The 15,143-nt window shown below is 51.2% G+C and overlaps 1 protein-coding gene across 11 annotated transcripts in view; it reads right to left on the minus strand.

Moving 5' to 3' along the window:
* Positions 1-13,408, minus strand: part of Septin8 (septin 8) — a 25,792-nt gene extending 12,384 nt beyond the window's left edge. Inside the window, exons 1-4 of one of the 11 annotated variants that reach the window (XM_048783515.1) lie at positions 12,841-13,408; positions 2,218-2,341; positions 714-909; positions 183-363 (exon numbers count right to left, since the gene is read on the minus strand). In XM_048783515.1, coding sequence (XP_048639472.1) covers positions 183-363; positions 714-909; positions 2,218-2,341; positions 12,841-12,870 — 531 coding nt within the window. In that variant the 5' untranslated portion in view covers positions 12,871-13,408. Of the gene's footprint in view, positions 1-182; positions 370-713; positions 910-2,217; positions 2,342-12,840 lie in introns of all 11 variants that reach the window. The other 10 variants (XM_048783512.1, XM_048783500.1, XM_048783505.1 and 7 more) reach the window with 10 other exon arrangements.
* Positions 13,409-15,143: the final 1,735 nt, after the last annotated feature.

A 15,143-nucleotide genomic window follows, 5' to 3' on the forward strand; every position in this document is an offset into this window, starting at 1 on the left:
AAGAGCCCAGAGCAAGTGTGGACCCACTGGAGTAGAAGAGACAGTTGCAAAATAAAATATAGAGAGGACAGCGAAGGGAGCTGCGTGCAAGGTCCTTAAGGACCACAGTGGACTGCCCAGCTGCAGCTGCCATATCACACCTTAGTGGATAATGAGAGAGGGAATAAGGAGAGGGCACATACCTTGCTGTCTAGTTTCTTCATGGTGACCAGATCCAAGGACTTCAGGGAGTGCCCAGTGGGTGTGATGAAGTAGAGGCAAACGTGAATCCTCGTGTCATGGTAGTCAAAGAGGGAGCGGCGGATCTTCAGCTCCTCTTGTAAATAGTTTTCAAACTGCGCATCAATGTAGTCGACTATAGGCCTGTAACTACAGACAACTCCATCACCTGGGAGCCAGGTAGCTAAGCTGCTTGGAGGGCTCAGAGCCTAGCCACACTATACTCTGGCCCTTCCTTTCCTCCATGGACATAAAAGGCTCTACCCTATCTGGTCCAGGTGGCTGACCCCCTTCCCAAGTAAAAACTGGTCAGTTAATGGCCACAATGCTTCAGAAGTCCCTGAGAGGCCCTGCCTTGGCCTCGCTGGAGTGTGGCAGCTCAGCTACTCAAATAGGGGCAGTTTAAGGTGACATGTGCCCAGGCAGTTTTAGAACTGGGGTTAACATGGGAGGGATGGACGAGGCTAGGTGGGGCTGCCCTTCCCATCTCTTGCCTCTCGTCTTTATTGATCTGATCCCCGAAGCCCACAGCATCCACGATGGTCAGCTTGAGCTGCACGTTGCTTTCTTGGAGGTCATAGGTCTGGGGCCGCAGGTGCACACACTCCTCATGGTGACTGGCTTCCTCAGTCTCGAAGGTTGTGTTGAAAAGGGTGTTCATCAGTGTGGACTTGCCAATCCCCGTCTCTCCTAAGGAGAGGCGACAGGAGGGAGAGAGTGGATGTGGAAAGCTAGAATGGGGACTGTCCCTGGCTAATGGCTAGGCCAGGGATGAAGGGGGAGGCTCAGGCACACTTAGGCCTGATACAAGAGAAAGGGGCAGGCCTCCCACTCCATCCCTCTCTGATCCTATTCCCTAGGAATTATCCCTTTTCTTAGTATAATAATGTGTGGGGGCTGGGATGTGCTAGAGTGCTTGCTTAGTTTGTATGAGGTCCTGGGTTTGATCCCCAGCACCCACAAGAACAAAACAAAACAAAACAAAAAACAAACCAGAAGGTAAAGAAATAATGTGTGGAAGAAAGCTAAAAGGAAGCTTTGGACATAAGACACAGCTGTGCAGAACATGCAACATTTCCTCATAAAGTGGAGAAGCAGAGTCAGACAGCTGTGAGGTCACCACCAGATGCTGGCTTCAGAGGGACCCAATCACCAAACACATATCCTCCCATGCATGCCATCCCCCTAGGTCCCAGATGATTATAAGGACAGCAGGGTCAGGATCTAAAGCCATCAATGGCTTGTCCCACAAACCCTGAGTCACCTCAATTCTATGTAGTCCTTTAAAAAAAAAATACTGGGGATTGAACTCAGGGATACTTAATAAATAAGCCACATCCCCAGCCCTTTTTCATATTTTTTATTTTGAGAACAAGTTGCTTAGGTCCTTACTAAATTGCTGAGGCTGGCTTTGAACTTGTGATCCTCCTGCCTCAACCTCTGGAGTTGCTGGGATTGCAGGCATGCACCACTGCGCTCAGCCAGCTCTGTGTAGTTTAAATGGGGCTGGGGTGTGTGTGTCTGGTAGAGCACTTTGTGCCCTCCTGGGAGTTCCAGGCCTTGAGGCACATGGTTCCTCCCAGAGCTCCTGTTTAAGGATTGTGTTTGTTCAGGCGTATGCTGGAGATTTTATTACATGATACTGCCATGAAGAGCAGGGTCTGGTTCACCATCGTGTCCTTGACACATAGAAGGAATAAGTGCATTTTTAAAAAGAAAAATGAATGAACAAATGAAACTAAATCTCTGTCTAGACACCCACAGTTTACAAAAGCATTTTCCTGTGCCTAATCCTATTTATTCTTCATGACAACTCTGAGTCAGGCCTTGACTCCAATCCTGTCTCCTTGACTCTGGCAGAGACACCAACCAAATCCTCTTCCTCTGCCTCAGAAGCCCCCACATAGTTTGACAGGTAAGGCAGCAATGCCCCATCTCCTAGAAGGTTCCCATTCATCCTCTGTCCGAGGATGCCCCTGATCTGGCCATGACACTCACCCACACAGAGGATGTTGAAACTGAAGCCCTGAGTGACAGACTTGCTGACCAGCTGGTCAGGGAGGCTGTCGAAGCCCACATGGCCACCCAGGGAAAGGGTCCGGGGCTCTGGATCCGCATTCTGCTGAGAGAAGCAAAGCAAGGCTGTGAGCCCAGGGGGGTAAGGCTGTACTGGAGTAAAACAAGCCCTGCCTCTCTTCCCCCAGTGCTCAGCACACCTTGAGGGCCCCACAGCTACAACTCCACACTAATACTCCCACAAAGGGAGCCCAGCAATACTCGGAGACCCTGAATCGGCTTTGGGAAAGGCAAGGCCCTTTCCCTCTGAGGCTCTGCTCCATGTGGCATGGCCAGGGACACTTGGGTCTCAGGCTCCATCTCTCTTAACATGGGTAGTCCCAAAGCCTATGACTGATACCTCAGAGGGCTCACCTGTCCTCCTGCCTAGGAGGAGACCCCAGATTATCCCTGGATCTTAAATAAAGAGTCCAAGAGTCCAGAGTGCAGAATGTATGTTCCTGTGGCTGGCTCTGAGGAGACAGTGATGCTGCTGCCCGTTCCCAGATCCTCCTTTTCCCAACCCCTCACACTCATGCTCCATTAGAGAGGACTACCCCATCAGTCTGGGCTCATGTTCCTCCACGTCCACCCCCTACTCCTTGTGCACTCAAGTATGTAATGCACACATGGGTCCTGTTAAAGGGGCTGGTAATCATGAAGACAATCCCACCCCTTAGGCTCAGAGAAAGCCTCTTACCTCCTTCTCAGTGATATTCTCTAGAGACCTCCAGGCTCTGGCTCCTGTCATCCTCCCAACCCAATCCAAGCTATGGTTGTTTACACAGAAGATTCTGGATGAGAATGTGGGGCCTGGCTTTAGCAGAAAGATGGACAGCAGGCCCCAAGTGAGCAGGGGTCACAGGAGCTGGCCCATAGCACCACAACAAGAAATCAATCATGAGAATATGAAGCAGAGGGTCAAGGTCAGATTCCCCTTTGTGTAGATGATCTCTCTGGCTTCTCTGGGAATGAAGGCAAAATGCTCAGCCCCACTGAAGGGAAGGCCCCACACAACTCCATGCTGGGCAGAAACATGGAGCTCCTTCCTGAGCTCCTCTGCTCTGACCACCAGCTAAAGACAGGAAAGGGCAATAGGTTCAGAGTCCCACCTTCCCAGAGCTCCCAAGGGGAGGAAGCAGGCCCAGCGGAGGTCAGTACAAGAGCTACTGCTCAGCACCATGGCTGCTCTCATACAAATGTAGATACAGGTAGAGTGGGCAGAGGTATAGAGGACTGGACAGGAGGGCCCTGCTCCTGCTCTGCGGAGGGATCTCCTCTGTACCTGAGTGTCTGACTCTGCAACAACAGCCTGTTGCCTCTGCCCCTCGCAGCAGTCTTTCCTCACAACCAGAGCCATCTGGCACGCAAACCCAACTTCCTTCCCCATTTACGCCCACCTCCCCATGGCAGCCCTGCACCACTGGTTCCTAAGTATGTCTCTTGACAGGCTATACCCCACTTGGCCTCTTTGGGCAGTGTACTATGCCCTCTGAAATAAGTCCAGGTTACCCCCTAAACTTGTTTTCTCCAGTGACTCTCTCTTAGTGGAGCCTCTTTTCTTACAGCTGAAACTTCCTCCCCCAGCTAACCCCAAGGCATCATGGTCCAAGCTCCCCACTAAGCCCAGGCTGCTTTAGGGCTGGAAACATAACCTGACAAAGAGTCCCCAAGCAGCATCTACATCAAGAACAGTGCATGGAGCCTCGGACGTGGCTGCCAGGAACAACCCCCTTGGTGTGGCATTCCAGGCCTTCTTCACAGGCTCAGCTTCCGCCCCACTGGTTACTTCTCAATTCACTTTATAAGCTCTGCCCTTCCCTAGGCTCCAGAGCTCTAGATTTTCCCTGGTACTGCTGTCGCCTGGCCTGCACTGTTATTTATCCTTTTATGCATCTTGGTTCTCCACCTATTCCATAAGCTTCCGGAAGTTGGCTGCAGGTTGGGGGAGATCATGTTTCCCATTCTTCTCACCAGCATGCTCAGTGCTAGACAACACTACCCATTTATTACTTACTCTATGGTCATCTGCCCACCTGACAGAGGGCTTCATTATTTGGTCTATTTTCCCCTTGCTCTTGGCAGTTTGAGGATCAAATGGAGGACAGAACAGTCAGTCTGGAGCTTTCTTCTTTTTGGGTGAGACAGAAAATCTCTAAAATTTAAGGCGTGCTGTGCTTGCAGAGAAGGCTATGTGTTTATTCATCCTCCTGTTCCAAGGGTGACACAATCAGGATGCAATCCAACATCCTGTAGTCTGCCGCCAAAACCCACCAAGTCAGCTGTGTCTGGAAACCACACACACACACACACACACACACACTCGACAGCAGAATACTTGCAGAGAAATAGAGACCATCCTGTGCCTCAGATCCCCACCCCCACCCCGCATACAGTTCCAGGTTTCAGAGGCTTAGAGCAGCACTGGGAGACTCACATAAACCCACCTACCCAGGCTCCTGCCTGCCTGCCCTTCACTCATTCAGCTCAGCTCTCTCTGTGGAAGTGTGTGGAGGATGGAGGTCGTTATCCCCCAGTTGTTGCACAGTCTTCACTCTGTCACCAAGGTCACACACCTGGGACAATTGCTGCCGGAGAGCTTCAGGGTCAGTGGGGGTATTCAGTTTATGGAGCACATGCACATACATGGCCCTAATAGAAATAGTGTTCTTCCCTGGTCTCAGGAGGCTGATGTGATCTCTCAATTTTATCAATGGTGGTGCTCACTGATGCCAGCCTCCCTGATCATATATTTGACATCAACAACATGTGATCCAAGATACATGGCTGGCTCCGAGGTGCTCACCACAGGTGTCTACTAATCTGAGCAGGGTCACAGCCTATAAGAAGCCAGCAGCCCCCAAGGCATCTCCTGCAAGTCTCAGAAATAAAATTGGGTCTCCCATTGGCTACCAGCCTTGCCATTTGGTGGGAATCGCTCAGCATGATTCCATGATTGGCTCAGATACAGGCAGGTGACCCATGGAGCCTTTATAGCCATCTCAAGATGGCTATAAAGAGCCAATGTCTGCCCTACTTCTGGGCCTTCCCCTTTACCCCTGGCTGTATATGCCCTTAATTGCTTAAGCCAGTTGGGTGAAGTACTCTAGTACTTGCAACTGAAAATACCTTGACTGCTGCTGTGAAATTCTGGATGCACAGGAATGGGGAGGTGGCGGTGAGCAGAGAGACCTCAGAGTGGAAAGATGTAGGAGGTCAAGTGTCACAGAGTTCACAACCACAGGAAGGAATGGGTATCAAAGATGACACCAGCACCACACTGAGGACCACTATGGGTGAACTTGACCAAGTGTGTTACACGATCTCTCCCTTAGTCTATGCAGCAGGCATCACTTTACCAGTGAAGGAAATTGAGGCACATGATGTGGGAACTAATCAGGGCACAGCAGGGATGTGAGAGTAAACCAAGCCCTTGCCCCTAACCATGCTGGTACATCAGTGTCACTCATCGCATACCTATTGGACACACCTGCTGTGTGCCAGGCACTGGGATGGCTGGCAATGAAAAGAGGGCACCAGATCCTTTGCCTTCAAAAGACTCATTCTAAACTCAAGTGCTTAGAGGCCAGACAGGTAATGTAAATGTATGAAGAGAAGCAATACAGTAATAATGATGATAAGAACAAGCTAACATTCATCGGGCACTTGCTGTTAATGGCTCTGATTTAATATCATTTAATTCACATATCGGTCCTGTGAGATTGGCCGTAACATAGTTTGCACTGAACAGATGAGACCACTGAGGCAACGCTAGCTTAAATAATTTGCACACAAACATGCTGCTCAGGAGGGTGAGGCCAGGCTCTCAATGGAGACAGCATGATGGAGAAACGCACACAGCTGGCTGCATGGCAACCCTGCATGCTGGAGGAAAGATGCCACTGACATGGCCAAGTGTGGGATCCCCCAGGGAGACTAAGAATATTGGGGAGCTGCAGAGCCCATGTGTACACATGGCCTTTGGTGGTCACAGTTCCATGACTCCAGCCAACTGTGGGAATGCAAGTCTAGTGTTGCCAAACCTTATTTTTCAAGAGAATTCAGAAATCTAGATCTTTGCGTGAAATCCTCTAAATTTTAAAGGTTGGCAACAAATACAATCTGAGAATCCTGGGAGGGCCCAACACGACATATCAGGGGCCTGGTCTAGACCAAAGGCCTGACCGTCTGCAACCTGGCCTAGAAGGAGAATGAGCTGGAGCTACGATGCACCTGCCTCTGTTCTCAAGCGTGGAGACTGACAGGACACTGTTCCACAGGGAGGAGCCTGGGTGAATGGTCAACTTGGACCCTGGAGAAAGGCAGACCCTGCTGCCTCTGGCCCTTTCCACATGCCCAGCGACTTGGGGTGTCATTCAGGGACCTCTTAATGTCTTCAAAGCCCAGGACGGTGAGAGTTGGCAGCTTGGGGCTCTACACATACAATGAGAAACTCTATGGGGACATTATCCCCTCTCTAATCACTAACAAGCTTTTGGCTCCTGAGCCAAGCCCCTGGCTTCTGTGTCATCATTTCTTTGGCATATCAAAGACAACAACCAAAATAATAACTACTCAGTCGGCTGTGTTCCTCCATGCCTGGCCATCCAGAACAAAGTGGAGAACTGTATTTTGTTATGCAGGCCAGCAGATAACTAGGACGTCCTATTACTGATCAGGAAGTGTTCTCTGAGTCTCCTGGATCAACCCTAACTTAACTGCCAGCCAAAAGGAGCTGCCCACTTTACCAAGAAGCAAGATGGGATTTAGGGGAGAAACTACAGTTTGTGGCTTAGCCACACACAAATAATAGCCTTTTATCCAGATTTAAAAAAAAGAAAGAAAGAAAAAAACAGAAATCTGATCAATGTCCAAACCAACACAGCCAGGAAAGCTGTGGGTAAATAAAGACCCCCAAACCAAGACAGTTGTTAGGGTGGAAATAGAGGGGATACCCTACACAGTGGCATGTGGCCTTCCACAGAGTTCTTTATGCCTTGGGCTTGGGACACTTGTCTTCACCTGGGTTCTCATGCCTAGCATCCACTGGCCTGTGCACCCTGCCAGACTGAAAGGAGGCCTTCACCTCAGGAGAGCTCCAGCCCTGGGAGAGGCCCTGTTAGGAACCAGGAGTCACTGCACCACTGGGGGCCTTCTCTACCAGTGTTCCTGGCCCAAACCATCCTACACCAGTTCCAGCTACTTCTAGGAGATAGGGCCTTAAATAGCCAGAGCAGAGGCCTCTGGCTGGAACTCGGGGTCTGGTAATAAGCACAACTGTCCTTGAGCCCAAGAGGAATCCTAGGAATTTTCCCAGGAAAGGCTTAGGCTCTGGTCCCAGGATTCCACAATAAGCCTCTAAAGCCCAGGTCAGAGGTTACGGGAAATAACCAAAAGGACTACATGTGGAGGGGGGGCGGGGGTGTGTGTGGAGATGCTGCTACCCTGGGCAGAGAGGGAAGAATAGAGGCAGGACATACCTGTCCCAAATCAACAGGACACTTAGGAACCAAAGTGTCTCTCTCCTACACCACAGAAAACCAGAGAAGACTCAAACAGGGATCAACCTTCCTAGCATCACAGTGGTGGCAGATGGGATAATAACAGGGATATAGGAGCTGGACCACCAGTCACTCCACAAACCAGCTGTTCCCCCCCACCCCCACCCCGCATTCTCAGAAGACAAGGAACTCTGGAGCAAAACTATCTGCGGGAGTCTAAGACCATCCCTCCGCTGATACTAGTACTCTGTCTTCTCTGCTTCCCTGTCTCCAGAAGGTACGTTCTCCTTCTTCCTGCACATCAGTCAGGTGGCAGCTTATTAATTGGGAATGATTTGATTTCCTATCAAAATCAGGTTTCCAGGAACCAAGGGCATACTTGCTGATTCCTGGGCCCATGCCTGTCACCTTCAGTGCCCAGGCCTAGGACACAGCCCCATTCTTGGGCTTCGATGTGCTAAGAGGCTGTCTGTCCTACAGCTGTGCAGATGGGAAAGGCTCTCTGGGCTACAGAAAGCACTGAAACCCAGGTGTTCCTATTTATTCACTTGGCTCAGGGCAGATGTCACTTACAACAGGGAAAGTCATGAGGGGTCTGACAATGCTGGAAGGAGGGGGCAGTCTTTGCTCCACAGAAAACGAGACCCTAGACATGGAAGGTGGAACATGGGTAGCAAAGGTGCCTCTTCTTTCCTCTCAGGACAGATGCCAGTGCTGGCAAAGAACAGAGGAATTCATGAGCACCAACATGGAGAACGGAAGTGTGGGTGGCACTGCTACATGTCTCTGATGCTTGTTCATTCACCCCAGCACCAGGCAGAGGGTCAGGCTTGTGATCAACCCCATAGCCAGGTCTGGGGAGTACACTTAGGTCCATAACCACTGCTCCTCCTGAACTTCCCTGGTGGCCCAGAAGGTCCCTCAGAGAACAGCCAACTGCCACAATCAGAAATGGACCCTTACTCCCTCTTCTCCTTGTTCTAACCCTGTTAAGTCTCTAAGGTGGGGCTAAGAAGCACCTAAAAGCTATGTTCTGAGTATGAGAACATCTAACTTGTCCCAAGACCTTCAGGGCAATTGCAATCACTGCCAAGATGCCCCCTGCCCTGTCTTCCAATGCCTCTGCCCAACCACGGTTCCTCAAGAGCCATGCGGGTGACAGCTCCTAAGGCACCCAGTCAAGAGCACCCAGCTCTACTATGAAGGCATTCTGACCTTGAGAAGCATCCTTTCACCAGGCAGAGGTGTCTCCCTCCTGCCTGCATAGCTCCACATCCCGTTGTCTGGCAAAGCTTGTGCCTTGGGGGCTATGTCTGGGAATCCCCAGACCCAAGCAGCAGCACAGAGGTAGGAAGACAGGAACGCATGGAGACCAGCTGTCCCTTAGGTCCTTTGCTCTGTCATCCTACAGCTGCTCGCCTTGCCTCAGGGTAGCTGGACTGGAGTCACAGGGACACTTGTAGTAGTCACTGCATTAAATATGCTCCTCCACCTGGTCAATCCTAGAACTCAAAACACAGAGGGCTGCCCTCTTGGTCATCTCAAGGGGTCCTTAGTTGCTAGTCTGGGCTTTGAGCCCTCTCTTCACTGGCCAATGACCAAAGTTGGCTTCCTCACCTATTAGTATCAAAAAGATGATGGACACAAAGCATCCAGTGCTGTCCCTGTCTCCAGTTTCAGACACAGGTCCAATCCTTGGGTGCTCAGCTTCCATCCATTCTCCTTGGCACTGAGATCAGTCTCTTCTCACCACCCTCTGTTCTTACCCTGGTCAGTCCCTTATGGAGTGCACCCTTGAACTGTCACTGCCTCCCCGACCAACCTCACAGCCCTCAACCATTCCAACCAAGATCCCACACAGACCCTCCTAGGGCAGGCACCATAGCATGGCATGATGCAATCAGAGAGAAGGGTAGGGCAGACCCACTGCTGGGGAAGACCCACTACAAAGAGCTGCGGCTTTGCCCAGGGTGCTCACATGTGACCCCTCAAAGTCATCAGGCACTGAGGGTTGCAGAGACATCTCTTGCTCAACTCTCATTTCTCCCTCAGAAAGGGAGGTCAATGGCCATGTTTACAGGACAGGGAGATACAACACTGTGACAGAGGCCTTGAAACACCACCTGGGTGAGAGGGCTGCTTCCCATATCCCTCACTTCAGGGAAGAATAGGCACTCTCAGATAGTCTGCTTCTTGGGGAAGTGTCAAGATTACAGGGGTGACAACGGAAGCAACAGATGGTGCTGGGGATAAAGCCGAGATGGGGGGGTGGGGTGACTGGCTGGGAAGAATGCCAAGCATGAGGCTGCCTCACGTTTCTTCCTCCCCCCTCACATCTCACTTTCCCCAGGCCTGATAAGGTCCCTCACCATGGAGTCTGAATCTTGCATCATGAGGTTCTGATAGGATTAAACAGGAACTGGCCCTCAGGGCAGGAAGAGGTTAGCTTCAGAGTCAGGGACCAGTAAGGAAAAGAGACCAAGCAAGAGTGGACAGGAGTCTGACGCACAAGGAGAAAGAGGCAACAGAAACTCCTGAGGTGTTTCCTGCCCCCGACATGCACATACTTCAGGCATCAACCCAAACCCCATGGTTGATCTAGAGCTGAGCAGGGCCCAGTCAAGGGTAAAGGCTGCTGGGGATGTGGGACACACAATCCTGCTACATCTTGATCTCAAAGGAACCCAGCACATCTTGATCTCAAAGCACAATTCTGTATGCTCTTCTGAGCTCCAGGTCAAGACAGTGCCCAAGCCCTTCAGGGCTGTTCTAACCACTGTGCTAACCAGAGGGGCAGTGCAGACCTACCATAGCCACATCCAGACCCTGGAGCTGGTAAGACACCTGAGACATCTCCAAACACACCAAGACTACAATTAACCTTCCACAAACTCTTTGACAAGTCAGTGTGGTGGTGCCCAATTTGCAGCAGGATAAGGAAAAAGCAAGATAAGAGATTATTTTCCTGGAATGACAAGACATGAGGGGGAGAATGGAGTCCAGGCTCCAAAATTCAGGCCAAACTCCACCCAAGATCTCCACCTAAATTCAACCCTGTCCAAGTCTTCCCAAGAAGCTGATGACCCAGAGCAGAGGGTGTGGTAAGCAGCCATCCCTCCAGTTCAACCTGGCACAGTACTTAGGCTCCATGCTCTTAGCTCACAGTGCACTCTCAGTGCCTCGTGCACTGAGAGATAATAACACCCAAGCTTCTCACAGGAATGGTCCAAGAGCAAACATAAAGAGGCCCTCCCAGATCACTGCTGTGTAGGCAGGCCTCTCAGTTGATCCTCTAAGAACTATCTGGACAAACATCAATGGAAGGAAGCCCTTCTAGAAAGTGCAACATGGGGCAAACATGTTCTCTGCTGCCTTCTCACACACAGAGGATCAGTCTTTATGTCCACATAAATAGTAAGTATCATGTGTCATTTATTGTGTCCTTACCATGTACCCAACACTGCTCAAGTTCTTCATCTGAATTCTCTCACTGAATCCTCACAGTAACCCAATAAGAAATAATGTCTTTTATCCTTTTATACAGCTAAGATCAACAAGGGGTTAATAACTTGCTCAAGGTCAGATGACCAACACATAGCATATAAGATTCAAATCAGGCCGTCTGATTCTGGTTACCCTACATACCACTCCCACCTACAAGATCAACTGCTAGAGCAACCTCTAGCAACAGACAAGAACCAGACATAACTTTCTGGTCAGCTGGGCACAGAAAATGCACACAGACACGTACAAGTACACATTGGTCTCAGCCTCCAGCGGGTCTATCAGGATTCAGGAACTGCCTTCCTCCAGTATATAAATTCCAATTCGCTACACAGGGGTGAAGTGGATTTCAGATTCACCCAGCCTCTGAATCTTAGTTAAATTTACTTAACTGATACATGCCTCCCCCCCACCAAGGGAAATAAAACACCCAGTCTATACATTATGAAACCATGAGCTCCTGCTTAGTTATGCATATTTCCAAAGTAGACCAACAAATGTATTTTCAGATTAAAGGGGAAATTTACATATATAAATTCAGATGACAGTATTTATAGCATTAATTACATAAGTCCTGGCTCCCTTATTTAGCCCCAGAACCAATTCGTTATCGGTCACATAGTCAGAATTCCCCCCGGCCCTCCCCTCCCTCCCTTTCCTCTCATCTCCCTCCTCCCGTTCCAGCCGACCAGGGCCTCACTTGCTGGCCAACAGGACACAGCTCCCTTCACTGTCACAGCCTAGCCTCTCAGACACACCCAGATCCAGCCTTAGACACCAAGGGACATACAGACACAACCCCCAAAGGGCCTCCCTCCCCCGGATGAATTATAAAAACCTTTAGGAAGTTGACTCTGGCCTGACTCAGGTCCAGAGAGACCCCTGCAGGGACCACCAAAAATGTTAGCCCAAGAGAAGGCAGACCCAGACTGAGCCCAAACACCCAATGGGCTGAATCTGGAATCACTCCCATTCCAGGGGAATGGCTGCCGCAGACCCGACCACTGAGGCCTGACCTGTCGGGGTCGCATCCAGGATCCCGACGCGGGGAGGAAAGTGGAGGGGAGAAGAGGAAGAAAAGTGGGCGCAGGGTCTTCAGGATCCAAGTGTGCAACTACCCTGAGCGCTTTGGGGGGACTCCCTGGATCCTTAGGGCTTCATCCCCACCGTTTGTGTCCATCCAACAGCACCTGCGCGGCTAGGAATCTTTCCCAGTTGTGCAGAAAGAAAAACCCTGGGAGATGGGGGTAGAGAGTACCCCGGATCCTTTCCTCTGGCCTCCGGGATCCAGGTCTATCTTCACACCTGCCCAGAGCCAGGCGGGTCTTTGCTTCTTCCCAAGAAGGGGGTTTGCCTCGCCAGCCACCGGGCGAATCGCCCCCGCCCGACTCCCCGAGACCCCGGGCTAGCGCGGCCGAGAGCCGGCTCCAGTGTTCCCGAGCCCGCTGGGCGTCGAGGCCCGGCCGCGCGGCGCTGACAGCCCGCCTAGCGCCCCCCGGCCAGCTGCAGGGCGGCCCCCTTCAGCGCCTCCCGCGCGCGCCGCTGCCACCAGGGCCCTCACCGAGAAGCGTTCCAGGTCAGTGGCAGCCATGGTGAGCTCCGCACCGGGCGGGCGGGCTGCAGAGAGCGCCGGGGCCGCGACGGTGACAAGCCGGCTGCGGGACGCGCTCCGCCCGGGCGGCTGCGGCTGAATGGATCCAATATGGCCACTTCCTGGAAACTCCCCTTGGCGGCGGCGGCGGGAGAAGCTGCGGAGCCGCCCCCGCCCCCGCCCGCGGGACCGGCCTCTCCGCCCGGCCCGGCGAGCGCAGCGGAGCCCTGTCGCTGGGACCGCCGGGGGTCTCCGCGGCGAGGCGGGAGGTGCCAACTGCGGGGGCTGCTGGGACTTGTAGTCCGCGATTTGGGGGGCCCGGACGTCTGTCTGGGGGGCTGGGGCGGGTGCCCAGCGGCCTGCCGCGTGTCCCTGGGAGCCTGGGGTCGAGTCGCGGTGGGAAGTGTCTTGGGCCCCCGCGCTAGGAAGCCCGGAGTGTGGGGAATAGAGAGGAGTGTTGTGCGCTTCCTGGGGGCTCCCCGCTCCAAGCTGCCTAGGCACGCTGGACCTGCGAATGTACTGGAACCACCCACCAGAGTGCAGACGGGCTGCAAGCGGCCGTCTGGGTCCTGGAGGGGCCGCTTCAGCCTCGTCTGCCAGTATCTTGGGTCCCACCTGATGCTCCCGCCAGAGCTAGGGCGGGAATCCGGGCAGGACCGGCGCAGCCGGCCGGGCGGCCTTCCCGGGCAAGGGACCAGCCTCTCTGGCTTCTTGCGCAATGTATGCGCAGGATGCGCAGTTCGGACCAGAAATCGTGCAATAGAAAACAGAGCTCAACGGTAAAAACATCATGTTGCTAGTGACCATCACCTACTGTCCCAAGAGTTTGGAATAGCATATTAATGGCATTCTGGATCTTTGCAGAAGTCCACCGCTCCCAGTGTATGAACATTTTCTCTGCTAAGCTCCCTATTCAAAACGTGCACAAAACTCAGAAAACTAGCACCTATGCCCAAGCCAGAGGCTTCAAGGGGCTCTGTGTTCTTCTCACTATCCGTACTAAATACAACTCCAAAACCCCTGAAACTCTCCTTTTCTTTCCGTTCTTTCTGCATTACTCTGGTTTCTCTTTGGTAACATGGCAGGGTTTGCTTCTTGATCCTCCATTGGCCTCATCCCAGGTGTGTCCACCCTCTAATCCCTTAAGAAACAACCTTCCATCCCAATCTGGACTTGGCACACCCCTCTTTAAGAGGAGTTGCCTCCCTGCCCCAGACCTTCTCACCCTAAGGTGACTTCCCCTTCCTTTCTCTCCCTAGAAAACAGTAGCTTATCACCCAGGTGAACTGACATCCCATCCTGCTGGACTTTCCTGACATATAATCACTTGGTTCCTCTCTCTATCTTGCTGTGTGGCTGTTTCTTGGACATTTTTGTGTATAAGCAGTGGTTAGGTGAGGTGAATCTGTGGCAAACCTTCCTAGTTGGAATCCTGCCTTCACCCCTTGCTAGTTTTTTAATCTTACTTAGGCAAGTTACTTAATTTTGCTTCCCTTACCTTGCCCTAAAAGTAAAGATACTATCCATAATATCTATATCACAGGATTAAATAAGGTAAAATAAGTAAAGGGCTGTAAACTGTAGTTGAATATAGTGTTTAATAATATATCTTGGGCTGGGGATGTGGCTCGAGCGGTAGCGCGCTCGCCCGGCATGCGTGCAGCCGGGGTTCGATCCTCAGCACCACATACCAACAAAGATGTTGTGTCCGCCGAGAATTAAAAATAAATATTAAAAAAATTAAAAAAAAAAATAATAATATATCTCTATAAGCTCAGAAGTGGAAGGGAGAGAGGGAGGGAAAGAGAGAGAGAGAGAGAAGGAAGGAAGGAAGGTAGGTAGGTATGGTGAATGAATGGCTGATCAATATTGATTTGATTATCCTAGATCTTTTTTGCTATTTCCTCTTAAGTGCCAAGAAGGCACTCCCGGCTACCATTTTCTGCATCACAACTCTTGGGATCTGCCCTAAATTGTTTTTAAAATGGTCATTATCCCTACTTGGGCATATCTCAAAATACCTACTCCTTGAAGTTACAGCCAGTGGCTATGAGAAGGAAAAACCCAGATTCCAGCTGATTTCCTTCTCTTGGTATATGTTCAATTTACCAGGAAAATTTACTCCTATTTTCCAAACCCCAGATTTCTTTCTCTTTGTATGCTGCTGCTGGTCAGAACTTATGAAGGAGTGAGAATTATCTATAGGGACTCAAAGGTGAGTATAACGATCATGTCTCACATTGCAAAGTGTTATTTCTTATAATAGCATTTCC

Source organism: Marmota marmota, unplaced genomic scaffold (assembly GCF_001458135.2).
Source record: "Marmota marmota marmota unplaced genomic scaffold, marMar, whole genome shotgun sequence".
NCBI classification, from domain to species: domain Eukaryota; kingdom Metazoa; phylum Chordata; class Mammalia; order Rodentia; family Sciuridae; genus Marmota; species Marmota marmota.